Source organism: Schistocerca piceifrons, chromosome 2 (assembly GCF_021461385.2).
Source record: "Schistocerca piceifrons isolate TAMUIC-IGC-003096 chromosome 2, iqSchPice1.1, whole genome shotgun sequence".
Taxonomy (NCBI): Eukaryota; Metazoa; Arthropoda; class Insecta; order Orthoptera; family Acrididae; genus Schistocerca; species Schistocerca piceifrons.
In genome coordinates, this window is record NC_060139.1 from 945,875,926 (window position 1) to 945,903,782 (window position 27,857).

At 37.8% G+C, this 27,857-nt stretch overlaps 1 protein-coding gene across 2 annotated transcripts in view; it reads left to right on the forward strand.

Moving 5' to 3' along the window:
• LOC124777117 (transmembrane protein 181) overlaps positions 1-27,857 on the forward strand; it is a 218,266-nt gene that overhangs the window by 100,527 nt on the left and 89,882 nt on the right. The window contains exons 2-4 of one of the 2 annotated variants that reach the window (XM_047252401.1): positions 2,499-2,667; positions 11,697-11,800; positions 19,589-19,738. In XM_047252401.1, coding sequence (XP_047108357.1) covers positions 2,507-2,667; positions 11,697-11,800; positions 19,589-19,738 — 415 coding nt within the window. In that variant the 5' untranslated portion in view covers positions 2,499-2,506. Of the gene's footprint in view, positions 1-2,498; positions 2,668-11,696; positions 11,801-19,588; positions 19,739-27,857 lie in introns of those variants that run through there. The other variant, XM_047252402.1, reaches the window with a different exon arrangement.

Here is a 27,857-nt window from a genome sequence, read left to right on the forward strand (position 1 = left end):
AATACCTGGCCACACAAGTGAACTTCCATGAGGGATGAAAACCACAGGCCTTTTAAGTGGATATCACTAATGAATTGGGCCTGCTGATCTGAAACCCATTGTTTCCCTCTAATGTGCTGGCCCCATCAGATATAGTCTCACCGATCTGCCCACAGCACAGCTCTGTTTTTGTGTAGTGTAATGCGGCAGATTTTCGTGTTTTATCCATGGACCATGAACTGTGGTGCTCCTTGGCAGGCCGGGACCGCGAGTGATGGATTTCAGGAATTGCTACTGACTCACTGCAAGTACATTGTACAGTATGGCGTTATATAGACATTTTATTGATTCTAGTACATTTTGGCACTTCAAAAGTAGTTTATACATTAGAAAGTATGGACAATGAGAAGAAGAGAACTGTGGCAGTCACTGGCAGTCGGTACACTATGTACTTACATATTTCTTGAAAGAAATACCACACAATAGCTGTAAAATAATAGACATAACACAATAGGTAATAAATGACAATAATGAACATAGTGGAGCCAACATTTTATTGGCGGTCACCTATAGTGTTAGTTTACACAACTCTTCCCTGCCTTATACTCTTCTTTTAAGAGGCCTACTTTTTTCTTAGGTTATTTCTGAAATCAGTGAAGGTATTTCAAATCTATGTTGGGAGTCTAACAAAATGCATATTTTTGTTGAAATAAGGTAACATCAGTGGTCTTAACGAAACACATATACCATTTGGCTTGCTTTCTCGATCTAGAAACAGTTTATTGCAAAAGATGTTGATGCTAGTACTTAAGATTTTTGCTTACACATTTAGAAATGCAGAAGTCTTTACATTTTTTGACAACTTACGTTGTTACCCATCATTGAGATCTCAACTTTGTCATGGAAAAATGCTGAAACTTGTCTGGAAATCGGGGAAATATCAGAAAATTACACCCGGGGAAACTTGTGGCAATACTCACTACTAAGGATGACATGCAGCACCATTTTGGCACTGAACCAGTGTTTGTGTAAACAGCAATAAACTAATGTTAGATTTATCTGGTAAACAGATCAGTAATTTATTTGAGAAATCTTACAGGTTGTATTTATCATCACAGAAATAAGCTGTAATTAACAATGAACAAAAAAAAAAGTAATCCAATTACAATAACTTGTAGCTAGAGAGATAAAGATAGCATTATAAATTTATAGAACTGTCATGTTTCATTTAATTATATTAATGAATTTAACTGAATCAATGATGGTTGAAGTTCATAATAATTCTGAGTATATACTGTATACTAAAGTTCATAATTTGTGCATTAATGACTATACATTTTTTGGTTTACTCTACAAACTGTAGCATCAATCAGTCAGTGTCAATTGTAAGTCATTGTGAAAGATTTTTTGATTTCGTAGACTTTCTTAGCATGATTGGCTGTTATTTTCAGATTTATAGGTGAGTCAACAATTCCATTTTAATCGGCCTATTCATTTTTTTCATGTGTTAATCTCATGTATGTTCAGTCTCTGTGTAACATAACATTTCCTATCTGCCCAGACCTGTTCGCTATTGTAGTTGCCTCGCCAGTTTCTGCTTTTTTTCTGACCTAAATATGATTGGCCGGTCTGTCCCTGCTCTTCAAAACTGGTTGGTGGTTGGACATGACTAAGCTGATTTTAAGGGTGAGAATTTTCTCCATAATGACAAGTGTTTCCAGCACCTGTGGCAGAGAAATTTCTGAAACTGCTGAATGAAAGGATCATTTCACCTGAACCCCAAATGGTCTGGTTTGGCTCCAGACAGCGAGAATATATAAGACCACTGCATGAAACATCTGAAAAAGCCTAGATCAGTCATTAAAGCCTTATGTGCAAAATGGAACAGACAACTCAGCTAGGTACTCAAGAACACCTAAATCTGAATTACATTCATTACTTATTATTTGCATGTTGTAACTCATTTGCAGCCACATTTAGTAATTCTGTTTCATTGTAGATATGTACCAGAGATTCTAGTTCTATTTTATTTCAACTTAATTTTATTTGTTATGCATACTATTCCCAAAATTATGTAACTGTAAAACATAGACTGAAAAGAAGGCAATCACTTTACCTGCTTGGTTTCTTCTCTTGAATCTTATCTTATTTTGAACTGATAGAGGCTGATACTTCAATTTGTAGTGGCATATCATTGAAGAATATGACTGCTTTACAGGATAAAACAATGTAACTTTGTGGTTTAACGCTGTGATTGTAGTTCTTCACTGCGCTCGGAGGCTTGGACTGCATCTAGATTAAGTGTACAAGCTATTTCAGGACTAGGAAGTACTTGCTGAGCAACAGTCTCCATAGAGTAAAGATTTCTTTGCTACCTATGCAGAATTCTTTAAGTCACTTATCATCATAAGTTCAAGAAGTTAACTCATTATTTGTTAAGCTCTTTTGTATCTTGAGGTATTGCTTTTGCCATTCTCTCTTCCTTTACTAGAAAAATAGCTAATGCTTGTCTGTTGCAGGGTATTACATGATGGCCAAAATTGATGGAGCAGGTCTTGGATATTCATATCATCTGCCTTCAGCTGGATGGGGATTAAAAATTCGCAGTACGTTATCACAATTTAGTGACCTGTTCAGTGAGTTCAATCGATACATTGCTCCAGCATACCATCATGACCGGTGTGAAAGGTGAGATGGCTATATCTAGCTACACAATTTTTACAAAATTGTACGTGTTAGATGGGCTGATCTACATGATCAATTCATATTCTGAGGTTTATAAAATACACATTCTCAGTCATTTGCAAAAGATTTGGGATTACTTTTATTTATGGATTTGCTAAGAAGGGCACAGGAAGCTGGCAATACTAGACTGTGATGATTAGGAAAACTCAGGTTATTACATTGGGAGAAAGCTGAGTAGAGGATCTTCGGTTCATTTCCAGAAATAAGAGCATAAGCCGTTGACCGTTCACCTTTCTATTAGAGGGTCAGTGAAGTGCTAATACTGGTGTGAACTCTATTGTAATCACAGTCCATTACAAAATGCATGACAGTATACAGTGCCTGACAAAAAAATAGAAGCTACCAAAAAGAGAGCCTCAATATGAAACTTCACAGGTTGAGAGGATTGTAATGACATTTCAGTGGTAATAATTGTCCTTAGGCCATAACAGCAGTAGGCAACATCACACACATAATATTATACAGTTTATAGTTTAAAAAAAAGCTGTAGTAGTTCTTAACATTACAATTTTATGTTCTAATTCGCTAAATGGTAAATTTCTTTATATTGTAGAATAGTTTGTCTATTGATCAGTCTGTGGTATAGAGTATAAATGCATCTATTGCTTCTTCTGTTTAACAATGTATATTTTCTCTGCGTTTTGCTTCTGGTAACTTCTTCTTTGTATAAATTAAAACATAGTATATATGTAAGTTTATTACTGTCAATATTTTTTGTTCACAAAACAAAAATTTACATTGTGCTTTATATCAAGAACCAGTAATTATTGTAATAGCTTTCTTCTGCAATTTTAAGATGTCATGAACACAACTAGAATTACACTGTAAAATAATACCATTACAAAACTGAGTCAAATTAAAGTAGATGCCCACTTAGCACTGTGATGTTGCAACCAATTTTGCCTTGATGCATGCACTTAATTCAGTTGGGGAGGATGTCATAGGCCGTTACAACCATTCCTGAGGCAAGCTGACCCACAGCTGTTGTAACAGTTCTTTGTCACCTGTGTTCTTTGACATCCTGGAGACTAGTACTGGGACAGAGTTGATATTTGAGCTGATCCTACAATATTCTATTGGGAACATATCTGGGGATGTTGCTGGCCATGGGGGCACTGGAACATTATCAGGAATTCATAGAGATACATGGCACGTATGGATGAGCATTGTTGAAAAATGTCACCATGATACTGTTGCATGAGGAATAACATATGAAGACACAGCATGTTGGTGACAAAGTGTTGTGCCTTGAGGGTGCCCTCAATCACTGTCAGCCATGACTTGAAGTCATATGTGTTGGTTCCCCACACCATGATGCCTGCAGTAATATTGCTGTGCCTCTTCAAAACATTGGAAGAATGGGGCCTCTCCCCAGGTTGCTGCCATATTGCTGATGATGGTCATCTGAAGTAGTGCAGAACTGCAATTCTTTGACTGAACACAGTGGGGTGCCATTCATCAACCGCTATTCTTCCCAGTGATGGCACTATTCCAGACACACTTGATGTGCTGTTATGTTAATGGCAGCCTGTCTATGGTACAGTAATTCCATAGTGTGGCTGCTGCTAGTCTCCACCAAATGGTGTGGGCTGGCACAGAATGTTGCAAAAGTAATTCCATAGTGTGGCTGCTGCTAGTCTCCACCAAATGGTGTGGGCTGGCACAGAATGTTGCAGGGAAGCCATTACTTGTTCTTGGATGGCAGGTGCAGAAATGAATGGGTGGTAATGTGCTTTGTGCACAATACAGCATTCATCCCTTATGGTGGTCAGAAATAGTTGACTGGAACATTGACAACCAATATACCTGCCCTTGCATTCCCTTGCTGTCCAGCATCAGGCTGCTTCACATCCAAATGTCCCACAAATAAGAATATTGCTGGATTCAGCCAACCAGCCAGATGGAGACCCACAATGACGCCTGTTTCAAACTGTCAGATGCTGATAATGCTGCGTCATATGAGTACGTGGCATCTATGTGTCCTTCACAGTGATCAGTCAACATCTGTTCATGCCCCTGTATACAATACTGGGCCTGGTAACAACACTAAACACGAACAATACTAATGCACTCTGATGGCCATTCTCCCTGTCACAGATGATTGTAACTCTAATCATTTACAAATCTGCTAATGGTGTGAACATGCATGGAATTACATTGACATCTGACCATGTCTTCTGAGTGCTACAGATTTCGTGCCAGGCATGGTATTTTTCATTGTAAAAAATACTTTGCTAGAGAGTGAGTATTTCATCAGAGTACATAGGAGGTGATAGTATGACACTGAGATACAAAGTAGGACTTAACAACAGAAATGTAGATATTAGGACAGGAGTTAATTTATTGAAGTATTGGACATATTGTACCTTGTCTCTTTTGCATTCTTACTGTCACCTGACTCATCATCATCAGTTTGCCTCGTTGTAAAGTGATAAAGCACTCAGATGTTTTATTGGAATAAGAGACTCTGGATTCCAAGGTGACAAGGAAAGAAGCACAGGGACGAAAGGGTGACGGCCGGAGTGGCCGTGCGGTTCTAGGTGCTACAGTCTGGAGCCGAGCGACCGCTACGGTCACAGGTTCGAATCCTGCCTCAGGCATGGATGTGTGTGGTGTCCTTAGGTTAGTTAGGTTTGATTAGTTCCAAGTTCTAGGCGACTGATGACCTCAGAAGTTAAGTCGCATAGTGCTCAGAGCCATTTGAACCATTTGATGAAAGGGTGATAACAATACAGAGCCGTAGTTCATCATCTCAGTTGTTTAAATTATGTTTTGAAGAACCAGTTAAGGAAATAAAAGAATTATGAATAGCAGGAATGAATTGTAAGTAGACTGGATACCATTGCTAAGCTTTGAAGAAGTGACGAGAAATACCAAGAATAAGAGTAAATACCACACACTTATGTCAAGGGAAACTAGCAAAATTGACATCAAAGTTATTCTCAGTCTGAACTCTGAGAAGATTTTTCTACAAGCAATAAAGTTTTTGTGGCTGGCTCAATGGAGGATTTAAAAGAACTGCGCAGATTAATCAACTAACTTTGTTACTCAGAAGTTGAAATGATATTTGTAACTAACACAGAATTTATGAAGAGCATTGAGACTGAAAATAACAGCCTGTTAAACATGAAAATTCAGAGTGTATAATAAAAGAAATGAATCGATATAGATATCTAGGAAATAAGATGAGCACAGCAAAGGAGCAATAATGAGTAGAATGGTGAAATAAAGGGAAACATCTACCAGTGAAAGAAACATGCTTTTGTCAAAAATGATTTGCAAGTGGAAATGAATGTGGGCAGTGGGAAAATTGGGCAAAACGTAACTAGAGGTGTACAAATGTGCTACAGAGGCTCCAAAATAATATCAGCAGTATAGAAGACTACTTGTTTCTAAGGTATATTATTCAGCTGCTATGTGTCTGTTTTATATTTAACGAGTAATGCTGATGGGGATTTGCAACTTAAGAACACAGATCTTATATATAAAAGCAGTTGGCTGTGCATGTCAGTTGTAATTTGGTTCTAAAGATTCTGTTTCCTACTTCACTTATGTGAGTAACTTAGTAAAAAATTCTTCCAATCATTTGTGATCTGCATTTGTAATGCTGTAATCTCTTCCTTACAGCATTTTTTAAGGATCCACGTTTCACAACCAAATATGGCTATGATAGTAATGATGCCATTAATCAGTTTGAATTTCATAAAGCTTTTGACTCCCAGAACCATATCTGTACATTTATTCCTACAGGGTTTCCAAATTTATTTTAGCCTTTCTCAAAATGCTATGCACCCGTAGATACCAGGGACACTTTTATCAATGGTGACTGTGCTAACAAGATACTAAACAAACGTGCATGAACTATATCAAATGAATTTGATATTAGTAGAACTAATAAATCCTTATCATCTTGTACAGTTTCAAGCCGGTGGCTGGATCTGTTTGGAAAATAACCTCTCCCTCATTTTCTGTCACCCATCGTCTGTCCGTTTCACCTTCATCCAGTCTTCTCCTCTCTTCTGCACCCTGTCCTTTTAGCCCCATGTTTCTTAGTCTTCCACTTGCTCTTTTTTGCTCCCCCTTCATCTTTTTCACATTTCTGGGTATCCTCTTCTCCTCCATTTGCTTAACATCTCCATTTCATTAAGACTTGGTTCCTCTATCCTATGCGGTAATGGTTCATGCTTCACTAATTTCCTGATCCTCTCATTCCTTAACCTGTACATCTTTGTCACTCCAATACTATTTACCAAGAATTTCATCTCACTCACTTGCATTTTGCTTCACCCCTTCCTTTCATTACCCAGTAATAGTAATAAACAGAGGGTATAACATTTCATCTGTTCATGTTACAATGTTAGTTTTGATGAGATCATTGTGAAGTAGGGCATCGGAGAGAAGAAAGAGTTACAGTTTCTGCTGCTTCAATTACATCACATCAGCTTAGAATGTATTGTAGGTAGTTTTCATAGAAAGGATTAAGTAGTAAACTATTACAAACTTGGTTATTTTTATTTGAGGAACCCTTCACTTCTTATTTACCTCATACCAGCTCTATGCTAGCTGAGGCGACATTGAAATTACTACAGTCCTAAGACTTTTTATTAGAAACAGGAGTCAGAATTTTAAAATCCTTCGTGTCATGTCTCCTGTCTACTCTACTTTGGAGCCCACGTGAATGTGTTTAATGAGCTGATAATCAAGAAATCTGGTACATAGTGTTGTTAAAAATGTAACATAAAATTCACTTTGATTCTTTTGTACTAGCACACAGTGCAGGTATCCAGGATAACGTAATTTGTCCACTTGCTCGAGTTGACAGTAAACAAATTGAAATACAAGGAAAATGCACACTGGCTGTTCTGCTAACTTACATTCTCTATAGTGGCAGCTTACATTCTCCATAGATGAATAGCACCTGTATACTCAGTTCATTGGTGTACATCGTATTCCGACAAACCTTTAACTGGAATTGGTTGATTGAGTGATCAGTGTGAATTTTCCTTGTTTGTTTACTGTCATCTCCAGCAAGTGAATGAGTCACATTACTCCGGATACGTGCACTGTGTGCTAGTACAAGAGAGCCAAACTTAGTTTAGCCTTGCATTTTTAATGTCATGTTTATGTGAATGGTACACTGTGCTACATCTTTGAAAATATCTTGAGGAGAGGAAATGAATAACCAAATAATAAATATAGGGTGCTATTTAAAATAGACGTAACGCTGTTCGTATCTTCAGTTGAACATAGCTACAAGAAAAGCATATTTGGTAGTTAATGTTCCCAAGTGATTAAACAACATTTGCTTGATTAATTTTTTGCTTCTAGATAAAAATGGTTAAGACAGTTGTGGCACAATATAATAAAAATCTCTACTGACAACATTTTTGGAGTTATGAATGGTGGGCTCCATGTGATTCCCAAGTCGTACAACGACCGTAAACCATAAAAACCAAATATGCAGCAACCAGTCGCAAAATCATGATTTATTTATTCACTTTTGCAAATTGATTTCAACTGATTAACAGCCATCATCGGTGCTACAAATACAAGAATAAAAATAATTAATAACAGTGACCAAATTAATAAATGTACATAAAGCAACATAAACCAATTAAATGTATATAGACACATTAAACCATTTAAAATGAACATACAAATTTACCTTTCAACCAATATGTGCCCTGAGTAGTAATACTGTCTTAAGCAGAGGTCAAACATATAGTGATACGTCGAGAATTGACTATGACAGCAAGAAACCGTAAGGGGGCATTGCAAAGCAAACCTGCGCTCTATGTGAAAAGATACAGCTAAAATAAAAATGAGAAGAAGAAGAAGAAGAAGAAAGAAGTATGACATACAAAGTGAGGTGAAATATAATGATATAGTACTAAAATATTAACATCAAGTGGATATATTGACAAAGATTTTGTCAACCATGTAGTACAGTTATATACTCCAAAAAGCGGTTGTACAAATTAGTAAAAAGGAAATTTTTTAATTTTTTTGATGGTGTGCTTCTCATCTATGTTTGTTCCTTTTTACTAATTTGTACAATTGCTTTTTGGCGTATATAACTGTACTATGTAGCTGACAAAATCTTTGTCAATATATCCATTTCATTTTAATATTTTAGTATTATATCATTATATTTTACCTCACTTTGTATGTCATACTTCTTTTTTCTTCTTCTTCTCGTTTGTATTTTAGCTGTATCTTTTCGCATAGAGGGTGGGTTTGCTTTGCGACGTTCTCTTATGGTTTGTTGTTGTCATAGTCAATTCTTGATGTATCACTTTATGTTTGACCTCTGCGTAAGACAGTATTACTACTCAGGGCACATACTGGTTGAAAGGTAAATTTGTATGTTCATTTTAAATGGTTTAATGCGTCTATATACATTTAATTGGTTTAAGTTGCTTTATGTACATTTATTCATTTGGTGACTGTTATTAATTATTTTTATTCTTGTATTTGTAACACCAATGATGGCTGTTAATCAGTTGTAATCGATTTGCAAAAGTGAATAAATTAAACATGATTTTGTGACTGGTTGCTGCATATTTGGTAATTTTATTTTTGGAGTTATTCAAGGACATTTTCTGTGCATTTTGGTGTAGGTGACTCCTGGAGTCCAGTAGCTTATTACACAGTAATTTCAATCATTTACCCCCGTTTATCTTCATATCTATATTTCAGTGAATATATCTGTACAACAATGCAAATTTTGGCATTATGTGCTTCGTGTCTTGTTTTGAAACAAACTTTCTCCATTTACTCGTGATGCTTGCTGTTGACAACAGTAACACCCACTTTACCCTTCAGCTCAAGCTTGCATTTAGTACTATTTGGTTCCATCTCAGGTTCCTTTTTCCAGCAATGTTAGATGTATGATAACAGACACTGACACTCTGCCATAATCATTATGGTCAACATTTTGAATAATACCTACATGGGAACATTTTTGGATTTGTTACATTAGTGACAGGACAGATTAAATGTTCTGAGATAAATCTATACGAGGTCTGTTCAAAATACTCTGGAACTTTGTCCTCAAAATTTTTCTGAGCTAATCTTTTACTTATTGTGCATGGTCGCCTTTGAAATACCCTCCTCCACAATTGATACATCTATCCCAATGCCATTTCCACTTCCGGAAGCAGTCTTGTACACCTCTTGCTGGATCATATAAAGCACCGTCTGTAAGCTTTCTTTTATCTTGTCTATTGTTGCAAATCTTCATTCTTTCAATGGGGTTTTCAACTTTGGGAATTAACAAAAGTCAGCAGGGACCAGGTCTAGAGAGTACGAAGGATGGGGCAGTGCAGTGATTTTGTTTTTTGTGCAATAGTCACACACAACATGGATGAATGTGAGGGTACTTTATCATGATGCAAGAGCCATGAATTGTCTCGTCATATTTCAGGTCGTTTTCTTCTCCCATTTTCTCACAGACTCACTACATGTCCCAATAGCACCATTGATTAACAGTTTGTCCCTGTGGCATGAATTCATGATTAAGTAATCCCTCAAAATCAAAGAAAAGTATCAGCATGGCTTTGACATTTCACCTGACCTGATGAGCTCTTTTTTTGGTCTTGGAGAACCTTTCCCAACTTATTGTGACTGGACCTTGGTCTGAACATCGTAACTGTAGACTCACATCTCATCATCAGTTGCAATTCTCTTAAGGAACATCTTGTTCTCATTTGCACAATCCAAAAGCTCGTCACAGATTGTAAGGCAAAGGTTTTTCTGGTCTTGATTCATGAGCTGTGGGACGTATGTGGCAGCAACATGATGCATTCCAAGATGCTGTGTCAGGCTTTCATGACATGATCCAGCTGAAATGTTACACTCTTCTGCAGTCTCTCAGTCAGTCAGTCTTCGATTAGCACACACAACTTCATTGACGTTCCCGACATGAGCATCGTTGGTAGACGTCTAAGGATGCCCTGAACGAGGGTCATCTTTGACTTCTGTCTGGCCGTTTTTAAACTGTGTCAGCTATTCGTAACACCAACTACAGCTTAAGCAATCATTACCATAGACTTCCTACATCATTTGGTGTGTATCTGTAAAGGTTTTCTTGAGTTTCACACAAAATTTAATGTGGATGCATTGCTCTATTAACTTGCCTTCTTGTAATTTGCAAACTATGTCACATCATTCTGCAGCGCTGACACCGACAGACAAACTACGATGAAACTTCCGGCAGTTACTCTTTAAACTCAGACATATGCGGGGATGCCAACCACATTTCACTCCAACACACCATGGCACAAAATTACGAATATTCCAGAATTTTTTGAACAGTCATCATATGTGTTTCATATGTGATATATATTTTGGTAATTGCATATTACAGGCTTCCAATTGAGGAGCTACTTGATTAAGGGGTAGTGACACCAGTCATGAAAACTGACAACAGCTGGGAGAGCGGTGTGCTAACCACACACCCCTCCGTAATCCACATCTGTGATGCCTAAGGGCTGAGTATGACATGACGGCTGTTTGGTACCGTTGGACCTTCATGACCTCTGGACAGTGTTGTTATATTACAGGCGCTGTCACTGTTTGGTCACAGAGAGGAGGGTAATTGGGGTAATAAAATCAATAAGCCATAACTACTTTATTGCCCGTAATGAGCCAGTTGAAACCACATGTCTCTTGTATCAAATACTAAGAAAATGTCACTGAACAACCTCAGAAATATTGTTGGTGGAGTTCAGGTACACACTGTGTATTAACATGACTTGTTAAAGCACAATATCTCACTTTTTGAGGAAATGCACTATATAAGTGCTCCAGTTTTGTAACAAAATCAAGGTAATAGAACAGTCATTTTTCAAAATGTTTCCCCCACTTTTTCCATAATAAAGATAATTGTTTCTTGTGTCTGTAGCTCAGTACAAAAAAATGCAATATCTTCACTTTTTTTAAACTGGTCTACACCATTAATATGTTAACAGGTCAGTTCAGATGCGACTGTATTCTATGCACAAGAGGGAATTTGTCATGGTATTCCTTGCATTCTTTGCATGTTTTGGACTTGGGGTCTTCATTGGTTTGGCAGGTGAGTATGTCTTCACTATAGGCACATAATTTAGAAGCATCTGGTTCACTGATAGCCCTAACATATACTGTAGTTATTTTTTCTTTCTAAATTGTGTAGATTTACTGCCAAAACCTGAATGAGGAATGGTGTCCTTGTGTCAAACCTCCTGAAATTCTTTTACATCAATATTGTGATCACCTGCCATGGGTGATGTGTACTTGCTGCTGAGCGTTTTTCTCTTGTATAGCTCAACAGTGTCTGCATTAACTTATTGAAAAGGCCCACCAAATCAATGCACATTATTGCTGGTAATACAAAATAACCTCTATTTCTCTTGTATAGCTCAAGAGCGTCTGCATTAATCTATTGAACAGGCCCACCGAATCACTGCACGTTATTACTGGTAATGCAAAATCAACCTCTATACAATTCCCTCCTGATCTGTTCCACATGTCCTCGCCAGATTTGTACTAGAAAACTGCACTTATGAGAGAATACAGAGAATCTTGGCCAGCCAGATCTTTCCAGTTCACCAGTAACTCAAAAATCTCGAAGTGTTCAAGACACCTCTCTCTGCCAACAGCTAGATGCTGGCACAGAGATAATTTTATCCTTAATGGTACTTATAAGGACAATCATTAGATCTTAATCTTCCTTAAACATTTACAGTTGAGACAGAATAAGAAGCTCTGTGGCAGTTGCAGAGGTGTGGGTGCAACAGCTTTGCGTGTCCACATCAGCATGTCACATAACACGACTTCATAAAAGTCTGTCTAGCAATGCCTCAATTTCCTTGCAGTGCTACAGGGGGCTCTTGTCTCAACTGCAGGCATTTGTGCTTCACAGTTAAAAGCTGGCCATAGTGCTGCTAGCTTTCAGGGAGCCTCTTAAGCTGTCTCAACTGTAGTACATTTTTATAGTATTCTCTAATTTTTGATTATGCTGTGATGACCAAACTGCCATAAGTAAATAGATAAATGTTGTTTTCTACTTGTAGATGCTTGTGTAAGATGGCATTTTCTCAGAAATGTATTGTCACAAAATATAAAGATGTAATGATCATTTTTAACAATAAGTATATAACACTCAGATGTTACCATAAAATATTTCAGTGGCTACACTGTTTTCAACTTATTTGTCAGTTTTAGTAGCACTATAAAACAATAAGAAAAAAGCATGGAATGATTCTTAGTTTCATCTGTACATGTGGAGAATTAGTATACAAGCAAGGCTTGTAATAACTTACCAGTTACAGTCTGTGCAATAGAACACAACACGATTTAAGAGAAACAAAGTTGATGTGGGAGAGCTAAGTGATTCAATATTACAGTCATAATTTGACAGAGTACTTGATGATTTGAGCTCAGATAAGTCAGTTGGTCTCAGTGAGATTCAATAAAGTTTATTACAGTCAAACAGTGGAAAATCCAGGATGGAATGTAACAATATTATGAAAAGGATAGCTGCTACTTACCACATAGTGGAGGTGCTGAGTCACAGGATAAGCACAACAAAAAGACAGTCAGAAAGTGAGCTTTAGACTAACAAGGCTTTTGTCGAAAATAGACACCAGATGCCCACACATTAACACAAACTTAATTCACACACACATGACCACAATATCTGGCTGCTGAGGCCTGGCTTGCAGTCTGGCCTCGCAGCCAGAGACTGTGGTCATGTGTGTGCATGTTGCATTTGCTTGAGTGTGTGTGTATTTATTTTGGATGTTTGTGGTAAGGTCCTATAGGACCAAACTGCTGAGGTCATTGGTCCCTAAGCTTACGCGTTACTTACCGTATTTACTCAAATCTAAGCCGCACTTTTTTTCCGATTTTTGTAATCCAAAAAAACCACCTGCGGCTTAGAATCGAGTGCAAAGTAAGCGGAAGTTCTAAAAATGTTGGTAGGTGCCGCCACAACTAACTTCTGCCATCGAATACACAGGCATGCTTTGCAGGCACAAAGATAAATACTGGCGCCAAAACCTCTGTGTCAGTAAAGGTAGAAGAATGTAAACATTATGCCATGTATTCTTTCGTGTTTGCTGCTATCTCGTTTAAATCCTATAAGCCTAATAAACTACAAAACTAGAGTGAGACAACAGTAAACGCGCTAGAATATACATACCATGTCATGTTTATATTCGTATAATTCTTATTCTGAATAGAAATGAAGCTCGGCAACTGACTAGATTTTTAAATCTAAGAAAACTCTAATTTCTGTGGAGAATGTAATGTACTAAAGAGGCGTCTGCAAAGATTTTCAAACGGAGCAAAATTTTCGGTGAACTCTCGTTCAGAACATCTATCATACGCAGTCTATTATTTGGTTCTTGTTGATCATTATCAAAGAAAGCAGCAGTGTAAGTAACAACAAATAGCAGTCTCTTGCCATTGTTTCACTTATGAGACAATTCCTCTTTTTTTTTATTGTAAGCTGCGGTAGCACCCACGAAAGCAAGCCATGCCGCGAGCGGCGACAGGTTGTAAACACTCATTATCAGAATGCGACAAACAATGCATGACACAGTACAATAATGCATTTTCAGCTTAGAGTGACGTAAAAACCTATAACAAAGAGAATGGCACTTATCAGATCTAAGAAATAAGCAATTGATTCAAACCAGACGAAGCACGTGAAAAAGGAAGGGTACCCGTATAAATACAGACGGAGCGCCTGACACATAGCAATAGCTACTTGGTAAAGCTTAACTGTTAAGCTTACGACTCGAACCAAACTACTGTAGCTGTATCTTCACCCATTCGACCCAAATTGTGTCTCATGTTACAATGGACCAACTTTGTTTCGATTTGGAGGTGCAGTCTAAGACTTTTCTCTCCCCTTGAATTTCGAGTCTCAAATTTCAGGTGCGGCTTAGATTTGGGAAATTTTTTTTCCTTGATTTCGAGTCTCATTTTTCAGCTCCGGCTTAGATTTGAGTGCGGCTTAGATTCGAGTAAATACAGCTATCTACCTTAAACTAACTTGCGCTAAGGACAACACTCACACCCACCCATGCCTGAGGTAGGATTCAAACCTTTGACGGAGGGGGGGGGGGGCTGCACAGACAGTGACAAGGCACCTCAGACTACATGGCTGTGTGTGTATGTTGTCTATTTTTGACAAAGGCCTTGGTGGCTGAAAGATCACTATCTGGCAGTATTTTTGATGTGCCTATCTGCGACTCACATGTCTGCTATATGGTGAGTAGCAACTATGCTTCTCATAATATTATTACAGTCAAAGATACACTCACCTGTCAGGCCTCAGGGTCAGTACAATACAATGTAGTTGGCTGGGACAATGTAGCCATGCAGTTGTGTTTGCATGTATTTGTAAGTGTGTATACTCTGTTAGCTCTGGAAAAGGATTCATCTGAAAGCTTGATTATGTTCTAAGTCGTGTGCATCTGGCTGTTAGTGACACAACTATATGATGAACTGGTACTTTTAATCCTATCATTATTTATATTCTACCAAGGAGTTTCTAAAACCAGTCGTGAAGGTTGCCATTGTTTCCACCTGAATGAAGTTTGTACTCCCACTTTTGTTGCTGTGTTTCCCAGATGTTCAGTTTGGAGCTGTCTCTTTCTTGCTGATCCCAATAGTTTGAGATCGTGTACAAATATGATGCAGGTTCGCAGGAGAGCTTCTGTAAAGTTTGGAAGGTAGGAGACGAGGTACTGGCGGAATTAAAGCTGTGAGGACGGGGCGTGAGTCGTGCTTGGGTAGCTCAGTCAGTAGAGCACTTGCCCGCGAAAGGCAAAGGTCCCGAGTTCGAGTCTCGGTCCAGCACACAGTTTTAATCTGGCAGGAAGTTTCAAATACGATGCACTCAACTTTTATATTTCTACCAATCTCAAATGTTTGATCACCATTTCGTTTGCTACTCACCTGTGACAGCCTCCATTGCACAGTTAAACAGTGTTGGTGAGAGTTCATCCCAGTGACCTAGTCTAATTATGATTAAAACAGTCACCTATAAATTTAACTCTTCATTTAATATTACAGTGTCTGATTTCAATGATGTCAGTAAGTTTTGGTGTGCACCAAATTGCTTACGGTTTTCCATAACAACTCCGGTTGACAGTGTTACATTTTTTGAAACAATAAAAGTAATAAAAGACTCTTATTTCAAACTGTTTGATGGTCATGATACACTAAGAACTGATGATTAGGTCCAGAAAACTTTGCCTGGACGGAATTGACCTCTGTTTTCTCCAAGTTCTTGTTCAAGCTCTTGAATTCCTGTGTGACTAATTTTGGATAAAATCTGAAATGAAATGAGCCATGTGGCATAGTTGGCCAGGAGGCCCCATCCACGGAAGTTTGGTCACCGAGTGCAAGTCTTATTTCAGTTGATGCCACATTGGGCGACTTGTGCCAATTATGAGGATGATATGATGATGAGGACAACACAAGTCCACGAGCAGAGAAAATCTCCAACCCAGCTGGGAATCGAACCCGGGCCTGCTGCATGGGAGGCAAGCAACTTACCACTCAGCTAAGCAGGCAGACAGGATAAAATCTTATATGTGATAACCAGTAGTGGTAACCTCCTGACAGATATAGATTACCAATTTGTTCCATTCCTCAGGCATTCTTTCAGTTTTCAAAATGTTGATTGTATGTTTATGTGGCTTCTCAAGTGTTTGATCATTGGCATACTTCCAAAATTCTGCCATCAGTTGAATTTCTGCTGCTGCTTTGTAATTCTTCAGTGAGCCAATTTCTGTGACCACTTTGTTGTAATTCGGTAGTGGAAAATTTTTGGTTGGCGTTTTGCTTTTAATGTTGTGGTCAAACTCGAGGCAGCCATTTTTCTCTTCACACTTGGGTAATTAATGGCAGCATTCTGCCAAGTCTTACCATTGTCTTGATTGTCATGTGCCATTTTCATATTTCATCATACGTGTAGGCAAAGTATATTTAGACTGATATTTAAACATGTAGCAATAGTCCTTTATGCAGATTGAATACTTCTTCTGTTGAGTTTCATGTTGATGATTCCTTCTAATTCTTGTAATGTCTTTGGCTGTTTGTCGTCTGGCATTTATTAGGTTCTGGATTTTTTTCAGTTTTCGTTTGTTGGTCATTTAACGATTAAGCCTTTTTGTAATTGCCTAGATGCAATTCTTGTTTTCATCATGCAAGTTGCTTGTCTCTGTAGTAGGAACTCCTACTTTTTAAGCTATGGCTCTCTATTTATTAATTATTGTCCCCAGTTTTTCATTTAAGTGTGTTATGGATCTACCTGTGTATACTTTGTTGTTTATTAAATGTCTGGGGTCATAATTCCTCCTCCTCCTGGCTTGAAAAGGAGGTTATTTCCTTTTGGTTTTAACTTAATTTTTATTTTTGAAATGTAATGAAAATGGAAGATGAAGGAAAGTGGTGACCACCTAATACTTGGATTCAGGAATTCAGTACTTAGCGAGGGAGAAGAATACTCTTGGGGGGAGAATCATAAATGCAGGTAAGACATGTAAACATTGTTAAACCGTATATACGAGGGGTGTTTGGAAAGTAAGGAATGATCGGTCATGAAATGGAAACCACAGTGAAAATCAAAACTGTTTTCTTTGCACATTTAGCTATACCTTCCAGGTACTTCTCTACATAGTTGCCACTCTGACTTAGACATTTGTTGGAGCATTATACCAAATTTCCATCACCATCATCATAGAAGGCAGCTGCCTGTGCTTTTCTACGCTGGTCTATAGCGCGTAGCCTGTGCCCAAGTATTGTCTTCGTATCCAGCATTTCATGTGAACAGAGGTGATACTCTGGACGAACCAATTATGGCTGTGTTGTGGGTGATCGAACGCTTCCCATAGAAAAGGCTGCAGGAGTGTCTTCACAGCCCCTGCAGAGTGCAGCTGAGAGACACTGCCCAAAACGTCTGTGAAAAGCCTCATAGGATTATTCACAGTGGTTTCCATTTTGCGACCGATCATTCCTCACTTTCTGAATAGCCCTCATGTTATCATCATCAACCAATTTTTGACATCATCACTTGGTGATGTGGGCTCTTTGAGATGGCATGCAACATAGGATCCTAACAGGTTCTTCGATCCTGAGCTTCCCATGTCGACTTGAATGCAGCTGTCTTTCATACGTCTTTGGCCCCTCTGTCTGGTGATCTTCACCTCGGTCTTTTTCTTTTAACTCAGGGCTCCAGTCTAGTATTTGTTTTAAGGGCTCCAATCTAGTATTTGTTTTGATCATCTGCCATCCCTTCTTTGAGTGATTTCACCAGCCCATTGCCTTTTGATGGTGTTTACTCTTTCCTCTATGTCACTGACCTTTGTTGTGTCTTGTAGCCAAACACTGATCTTTTCATTCTTCTTTGAGCTGCCTAACAATGAACTCACTTAATGTCCTTGTCTCACAGCCATAAGTTATTACTGGTAGTATACATTGGTCAAAAACTGTTTTCTTCAGCTCAGTTGACATCTTAGACTTGAAAACTGAAGAATATCTTCCATAAACTTCCTAGTCCAATTTAATATGTCAAAATATTTCTGATTTTAGGACTGCTTTCATATTTACAAATTTACTCTGATGACTACATTCTGTGACCGTTTGGAGTTGTGTACCTGCAACTCGTATTTCCCTCTTGTTTCATTCATCATGATCTTTGTTTTGTCGTAGGTCATTTTAGACCAACTTCAAAGTAGACTAACACAAGTTTTCTAATAAATATTTGAAGTTCTTCTATTCTATTTGTGACTAGAACAATATCATTAGCAAATCTCAGGTTTTTAATCTCTTTTCCAGAACGTGGATTCCCTTCGTTTTTCGAGTTCAATTTAGACATTGCTTAATTCTCCTGCCCCTCCCTTCTCCTTACCACCCTCTTCTTCATTCTATAACACACTACATCTATTGAAATACGCTTAACATTCGCACTTTGACCTGTAGTCTTTGTCTTAAAGAAGTCCACTTTTTCTCATATAGTCTGATAACAATATTACATTTTTCTTCTCTTGTGATACAGAAAGATTGTGCTCTCTAGAAACAGTTGAAACTTATCTTAGAACTCCAGAAGACGTGTCTCACTTATTTCCTTGCGACAGTAGTCTTGTATATTTGTGCATTTCTTTCTGCTCCCTTCTGTTGCATTGTAATCACCATCCTCAAATATTTCACCCACTCACTTACTTCGTATAGTCACTTTGTTTTGTTTTGTCATCATAAGCATTTAAAGTAAGAATATAAATCTGTAGAGTGCCGAAACCTCCCCGTTGATTAATATTGCTCTACCATTGATGAGCAGTACTGTTATCAACTGATTTATGCAAACACACCTTTTCGCCCAGATCCTACCATTATCTGCTTCCACATTTACAGTGAGTCTTCTACATATATTACTGTGGTAGTACTACAGGATTCTTTGAAGAAGAATGGAAGTTTAATGGGTGAGTTGTAACATTGAACTTTTTGTTTGTGTACCTGACTGCTGCACAATGTTTCCTTAATATGGTAAATGGTTATCTTTATTTTTCCTATTTATTGTAGTACACACAGAATTTTCCATTGGCATATTACTGCAGTTCACTTATTTTTTCCACAAAGCAGCAGCTTATAGGTTGTTGCTCTGAAGCTGCAGTTTTTTTACTAGTGCAATTTCTGCACTACTAGATATGCCAACACTCTTTAAGAGCACGCTGAGAAGCTCAAGCATCAAAATATATTGTTACTAGCAGTTGCAGTTATTTACCTGTAAAATTGTTCCATGAAAATCAGGTGGACAACTTGTTAAATAATTATGTGTTTCAGTAAAACTGCTAATTTTCTTGTACAGGACCACCAATTACGAGTACAACAGAAGAAAGAGTTCGCCTGAATGCAAGTGACTCAGCAAATCGAGCTTTCATTATGAGGAGTCCTGCAATGACTACGTACAGCCAACAGTTGTGGGTTATTGCCAAGGTGTCCACTGAAAACACTGACGGTAAGTATTCTCTGCAAGAAATGTTAGTTGGTGTGAACAGAAGTTCATTTCTGAGCTGTGCTTCTGTGAGAGAAATGGTACTTAGCAAATAATTATGAACATATTTTCTTGTATGAATGCTGTTAGAGAGTATTAACTAGCTTTCTGCAGTTATATACATTTTGTAAGAAAAAATATTTCTATTTGAAAAGCATTGTCAGAGATCTGTAAAAGTACTATAACAGAAACTTTTTTTATGTGAAGGCTGGAAAATTTTGTTTGAAAATGGCCAAACACACCTCAGTTTAAATGTTAAAGCAGTGAAAATACATGGAAGCAGAATAGAGATGATGATCTGTAATTCAGAATGTGTATGTGTGTTCCTCTGGAGACCTAGATAGGGACAAGATCAAGTTGTTTTTTCCTCTTCGGCAGTAAAACTCTCTCTCTCTCTCTCTCTCTCTCTCTCTCTCTCTCTCTCTCTCTCTCTCACACACACACACACACACACACACACACACACACACACACACACACACACACTGCAGCATGATCCCTGCTGAGGAGGTGCAGGGTGGGAAATGGTAGATATTCTTGTGAAATGAAGAGAGAAATGAGAGAAGATTGTGAGAGAAAGACAAAAGCTCAGGAAAAACTCGCTGATACCACTGCACTATGTTCTGTGCATCAATATGAGTACAGATCAGTCAAGCAGAAGAGAAGAAGGATAACTCAAAATGGGAACCAGTAAAAATAAACAAAGGAACCTGTAGAATAGGAAAAATGAAACAAATTTATCAACGGTAGTGGAAGAGTGAGGCAATGGAGGGCACTATATAATTAGCACTCTCTTGCAAGATAACATTATTTCCACTATGACCATAAATGTAGTGAGCCATTAAGTAATAATTATCACCTCAAAAAAGTCAAGCAGCCACCTTGAAACTTGGTGATGATGTTATTCCTTCTGTACAATTTCACCCTTCGATATGACATATTTTCCCTAGTGATGGACGTCTTGCCACTGACCTTGGCTGTAGAAGTCTGCATTTCGATTGTTCGGGAATCATTCCGCCTCAAAAATCAACTTGAGATCATTCTGGATTGCCAACCACACAATGTTGTCTGTGTCCGAGGAAAGAGTAACAAATTGTTAAGTTTGTCAAACCCATTTAAATGATATTGATATGTGAGGAGCTATGTGTGTGTTATCTTTGACTGTTTCTACATCTTTGTTGCTACAAGCTGTTCTCTTCAGTTCTATTTCGTCCATATTCATTGTATGTGTGCTAACATGTAGTAAAGTGTACCAATGTAAAATGTTATAATAAATCACCGAATGTGTACATGTATATCTTGTTCTCAATATCCACGGAACCTCAACAGGTTATGGGCCCAGGTACACAGATAACCCAATCATTAAAAGTATCAGGAATCACTGATTAAAACCCATGTGTCATGATTCAAAGTCCAGTTCGTGCTGCTGTTCACAAAGGGGAATTGTTCGAGTCGACAAATATGCTGACAAATTATCTGATTAATGTGCCGAAGCTGAAAGGACGTGAGAACTATGGAGATTCAGTGTTCGCTATCGAAAATGTGCTTATTCTTGAAGGATTAGTGAAATGTGTCTCAGAAGTAGTTTCACTGGAAGATTCAAAGCCCAAAGTGAAGATAAATCTTATGATTGATTCATCTTTATATGTGCACATAAGAGAAGTAAAAACAACAGTGGACTTGTGGAAGAAACTGAAATCAATGTTTGATGACTCTGGTTTTGCGAGAAGAATAAATATATTGAGAACACTGATATCAAAACGTCTAGAAAAACGTGATTCAATGACAAGTTATGTGAACCAGATAGCAGAAATGGTTAGAAATTACATGGAACAGGTTTTGCTATTAATGATGAATGGATTGGTTCATTACTACTAGCAGGATTGCCAGAAAAATATTCTCCCATGATAATGGCAATTGGGCATTCAGGAATACCAATTGCAACGGACGCAATCAAAAGTAAGCTTCTTGACATGGAAGAAGACATCACCACAACTGGTAGTGCTTTTAGGTCCAAAAGTTGGCAAAGTAAACCAAAGTTTTCTCACCGAAATGGAAATACAGTGGAAAATCAAAACAGGAAGGACGTTGTTTGCTATAAATGCAAGAAACCAAGACATTTTGTAAGTAAGTGCCCTAACAGTGACAATGAAATACGACAAAGTAAAACTTCACATGTTTTCAGTGCAGTGTCTATAAGTGGCTCTTTTGACAGAAGTGCCTGGTATGTTGATTCAGGTGCTAGTGTGCATCTCACAGCAAATGAAGAATGGCTGAAAAACAAAATAAATGATGTTAAGATGCAAAAAATGATGGCTGCAAACCAGACAGAAATCCCAGTCTTGTGCTCTGGAGAAGCTGATTTAACAACAGTACCCAGAAAGAACTCGTTTGATATTACTGTAAAAAATGTAGTGTATGCTCCTGAACTAACTACAAATTTGCTGTCTGTGAGCAGGTTGATTGAGCAAGAAATGACATTACTGTAAAAAATGTTGTGTATGCTCAAGAACTTACTACAAATTTGCTGTCCGTGAGCAGGTTGATAGAGCAAGGAAATTTTGTTGAATTTAATAGTGATCAGTGCAATATTTATAACAAGCATAAAGAATTAGTTGCAACTGCAGATCTGATTAATGGTGTGTTCAAGCTAAACATTGACAGAAGAAGTCATTTTTTGGAATGATAACAGCATCTGATTGGCATAGGAGATTAGGTCACCTTAATGCAAAGGATCTTATTAAAATGAAAAATGGTGCTGTAGAAGGAATGGTATGTGAAGACATTAACATTAATAATCAAAACTGTGTAGTATGCAATTAAGGCAAACAAACAAGACAACATTTTCCACCTGGAGGCACTAGATCCTCTAAACCACTTGAAGTTGTACATGCAGACCTGTGTGGACCAGTGGGAGTTATGTCATTAGGTGGTGCAAAGTGTTTTCTCATTTTGGAAGATGATTACACCCGAATGGGATTTGTGTATTTTCTGTAGATAAAGAATGAAACTTGTGAAGAATTTCAGAAAATGGTGGAGAATTAGCAAGAAAGAAAAATCAAAACTGTAAGAACAGATAATGGAAAAGAATTCTGTTGTGTGAATTTTGACAGTTTGTTGAAAAAACATGTTTTTATACATCAATTATCCAACAGCTATACACCAGAACACAACAGTTTGGCAGAATGGCTGAATAGAACTGTTGTAGAAAAGTAAAAATTAATGGTAAACTTGATAAAAGATTTTGGGCTGAAGCTGTTAATAGCACAGTATATTTTCGAAATAGGTCAGTGAGTTCAAGTTTAGGGAATAAAACACCATATGAATGATGGACTGGCAAGAAACCCAACATTAGTCATCTCAGATCAATTGGAAGCAAGGTCATTCTGCATGTTCACAAAGTCAAGAGAACAAAATTGGTTAAAAGGCAAAGGGAATGATCTTAGTGGGCTGTAGCAATACTACAAAAGGTTATAGACTCTATGACCCTGAGACAAATGATGTAGTGATGAGCCATGATGTGACTATAGTGGAAAATATTAATGATGCGGGAACTGAAATAAAGAACCATGAAGAAATCACCACTTCAGTGGAGGATGACGAAGAAAATGATAAGTCTGATGTTGTATTAAGAGAGGACTTACATGATGTCTCAAAAGAAGCAGTTACATCAGAGAAAGAAACTGATGTTAAAAAATGTGTTACACAAGAAGATGAAGTAAAAAACATCACAAAGGCAGCTCAAACCAAATAGAAGATTTGATGATTATGAGATTTATTTTTCTGCCGGAACTTCAGACCAACTCGAGGACCCAACAACTGTGCAGGAGGCCTTTAGCAGACCTGATGCAGAAGAATGGAAACATGCTATGGGTGACAACATACAAGCTTTTGAAGATAACAATGCATGGAAAGTGGTAAATCTTCCATAAAGTGCAAGTGATGTGCAGTGTTAGTGGGTGTTCAAGAAAAAAGTCAACAGTGAAGGTGAAGTGCAGCTTTGTGCTAGACTAGTGGCAAGAGGATTCACTCGGAAATCTGGAGTTGATTATGATGAGACCTTTTCTCCTGTGGTAAGCATTCATCACTTAGACTTCTAATGGCTTTATACGTTGAACTAGATTTGAACGGTACACGTCTTGATGGTAAGGCTGCTTTTTTAAATGGTATTCTCAAAGAAGATATTTTCCTACAACATCCCGAAGGATTAAATCTCTGTAATGGTAAAAGAAAAGTTTTGAAGATCAAAAGGGTTATGTATGGTTTAAAGCAATCATCCGGAGTGTGGAATCAAAGAGTAAATGATGTCTTAAGCTGCCTAGGTTACAAGAGATCTGGTTTAGAACCTAGTTTGTTTACAAAACATAAAGATAAAGGCTTAGTTACTATGATAGCTTTATATGTTGATGACTTTTATATTTTTTCAAATGACTCAAGTGAGACTGAATTTTTGAAAAGTACGTTACGTTCAGAGTTTGAAGTAAAGGATTTAGGAATGGCTAAAAATTCTGTCTTTTGCAGAATGAGGTGCGATGTTGTAGTGTAGTACGTCCTTGTGACACTTTGCCCCATATAGGAATAATCTGTTAGTGTCAAACCATACCAGTCCCAAGAAACACTCAGCATCACCTTGGCCTATGAAATATGTTAAAAAATGACGAAATTCCTGTCATTTTTTTAACTTATATTATACTGGCTGACTTCCCAAGTCATCCATTTCAATTATGGATTTACGAATATTGCCCTATGATGGTTGGGTCTTCACTTCTTTCAAGCGATGATAAAACCACATGTTTCCATTACTTGCTTTGCTGTTTTGTCTCAGGGTCACCCCATCAATCATCCATTGTGATAAGATGGTTGAAGAAGTCATCAGAATAAGCTTGACACAGCTCAACATATCGGCTGCCGCCTCAGTTCAGCGTGCTTTTTGAGACAGTATGAGCTGTCACAGAGTGCACTGGGTGGCAACCTTTGTCATATTGAAAATGTCATGCAATATGTTGTAACTGATCCATGACTGGTTTTTCACTTTATTCACTATTGACTCGAAAATGTTACACAGGTCTTCAAGAAAGAGGGCTTCCAATTCTCAAGCAATTCCTGGTTCTTCACAGAGAGATGGTCTTCTGCTTTGTTCTACGTCATTCAGGCTCATTTGACCACACAGGAAGTGTCGTGCCACCTAACTACTGTGACGCAGTGTATGTAGTTGCAGTGCTGTTCCCCTCCAAATTCAGAAAATAAATTACCACACAATAGTCCACTTTTTCAGTGGGCTTCAGGTTCTCTCTTCCTCCCCCCTTTCTCCCTCCCCCCTCCCTCTCACACTCCCAATTCTATCAGTGTTGCTACACTACTGTGGCAGAGGGATTTCAATGTGTACCAGGAATACAGATGTTCTTATAAACAAATAAAAAAATTACAACACCTTTTTTTGAGTTGATAATTAAAACTTTATAAGGATCACATCTCAAATCTGAATAAAGCAGTATATACGCAAAACATTATTCTCCAAGTGAGGACCATTTTCACGAAAGTCAACATCTACAAAACACAAACTTTTCAGGAAACACATTGTACCGAACTGCTTAAAAAATATACATTGCTGATGTCCTACAAAATAATATTTCAAAAATAAACTCCTGATACATAATACAACTGTGGAAAAACATTTCTATCTTTCAGTTGCAAATAAAAAAAATATGTAAAAAATCATGAATTTTTTCCAAAACTGACCCTCTACAGATTAATTATTTTATAGCTGTAATGTTTTAGTTTATTTTAACCTGCTGAGAACATAATAATTTAATAAATTGGTTCATTAAGGTACTGTGCTTTATTATTTTCATTGTCACTTTCATTGTAACACTCTGTCGCTGTCCCAAAGAACTCAAAGGCTTCTTGTGGTAATTTATCAAAAAATATCTTCAGTTTCTTTTCGCATCAGCTTTTTTGACACTCACTTGATTTCTAGGTGTTATTATAGCTGACTGATGAATGTTCTTTAAACTACCTGTATTAGTTTTTTTCACTTCATGCATTATCAGAGAGGAAAAGTATGTGTTCTGACTTTACAGATGGCACTATCTTTTTGTGTGCTTAAGACATTTTGAGTGGTGGCTTCTCTCTTATTAATCTATTAGCAGAGATCTTGAAACAGTGCACCCGCCAGGCCATGCTCAGAACCATATGGGTGCCATGGTTGTTCAGAACCTCATGATAGCGTGATGCTAAGGTTGTGGATTTCAAGTTTTCTCAATTCCTTTTTAATGGTACCAAATACCCGATTGGTGGTATGAAACTTTGACCCCTGATTGGGAAGTTGTGAGCTAATTTGTCTAAAACCAATGACAAATGTCTACCACAAGCAGTAGATGTTCACATTTGGGAAAACTTGTTTTTGTAGATGTTAAGTTCAGAAAAATTTCGAAGTCATGTGAGCAAGATTAAACAGACAAATAGTTTTCATAAAATCTGTGTACTGCAGTGCATTTGTCTCATTTAGAAGTACATGAATACATATATAACTCATTTTTGCAAATTTTGTAGTTGAATTTTGTGAAAATGATCCTCAATTTCAGATATATAACCATTTTCAAATGGACAAGTCCTTGAATATATGGCACACGGCATCCAGACAATAAACAGGGCGTCTAATTGGGCAATGTATCCATACACACAACACAATAATTCATTATCAGTGGCTGATACTCGTATCCGAGTTTGGCTTAACAGACAAATTCTGGTATGAAACATATGGCCACATAGATGACACATAATAGAGAGTGGAGGGCATGGTTGGGCCTGGCGAAATTTGAATCTCCGACTTTCTCGTTTGTCAGCTTATGCCTTTTCTGCCCAAATCATAAAACAGTGGCTGAATTAGTTGTGCACTAGTGAGTGTGAGCTCCTGTTGTGGCACACCAGTTACTCAGGTTAATGTTTAGATTCTTTATATTCTTGAATTGATCCTTTCGGCACCTCAGAGGAACACCTCTGGCCCTTCCATCTGTGCTGAAGTCACTGTATAAAATTTGCTGAGGAACACTCTTGTCCATCATTTGCCTACATAATAATTAAAAGTCCAAGAACAGTATAAAATGCATAATGGATATCAGACAACATTATAATACACGTAAAATTATAAAATAATATTAAATAGTAAACATGTATGAATGAGTCCTGTGAAACTGAGCGCAGTTCATATTCTCACTTGTGCTTGTTTATACTAAAGGTGATGGCCCACTGGTTAGCCAACTGGACTTGCATTCAGGAGGATGACAATTCTAATCCCCTTCGACCATCCCAGTTTAGGTTTTTGATTATTTCTTTAAATTACTTAAGATAAATACTGGGATGGTTCTTTTAGAAAGAGCTCATCCAGTTTTCTTCACTATCCTTTACCAATTCTAGATTTTGCTCTGTATCTGATGGCTTCATTGTTGACAAGATGGTAAACCCTAATCTTGTTCTAATGAGTGATAATATTTACTGTGATTTTATACACAGTAATCATGCTTCCATGTTTACTGATGATGTGATAACTATGGTGTTATGATTTGATGGGCTCATAATGTACACTGTGTTGTCTGACGATAATTATTTTATTCTTTGAGATGCACATCATATTGTTCTTCACACTAGTAATGATTGTCATGTGCGTATGTATAGGTATATCGTGTTCTGTGTATGGTCTTATAAAGATTGAATGCAAGTCAGATGTCAGTTGTGTAGCGCTGTGCACACACTGTGGACCTGGTGATGGCAGTCAATGACTGGGCTGCCCCTGGTACCTGGGAGCCGCCTCAGGTAGTTGCGGGTGCACCATTTGAATGTTGGCCAAGATGCCCCTGGTGGCTGCCTCAGCTAGTTGCGAGCTGTATGTCTGTGCACACTATGACTATTGTAGTGGTCCGACTTAACATCCACAGTGAGCAGTAGATATAGTAACCAGCCGATTATTCCACTCCTCCTTCCTTGTGGGGGTAAAAACCAGACATCGCTGTCCACAGTTCTGCGATTGAAGAGATGCCAATAGCATCCATTGTGGTGCTGGGGCAGCTGCCATAGCTGTAGGAAG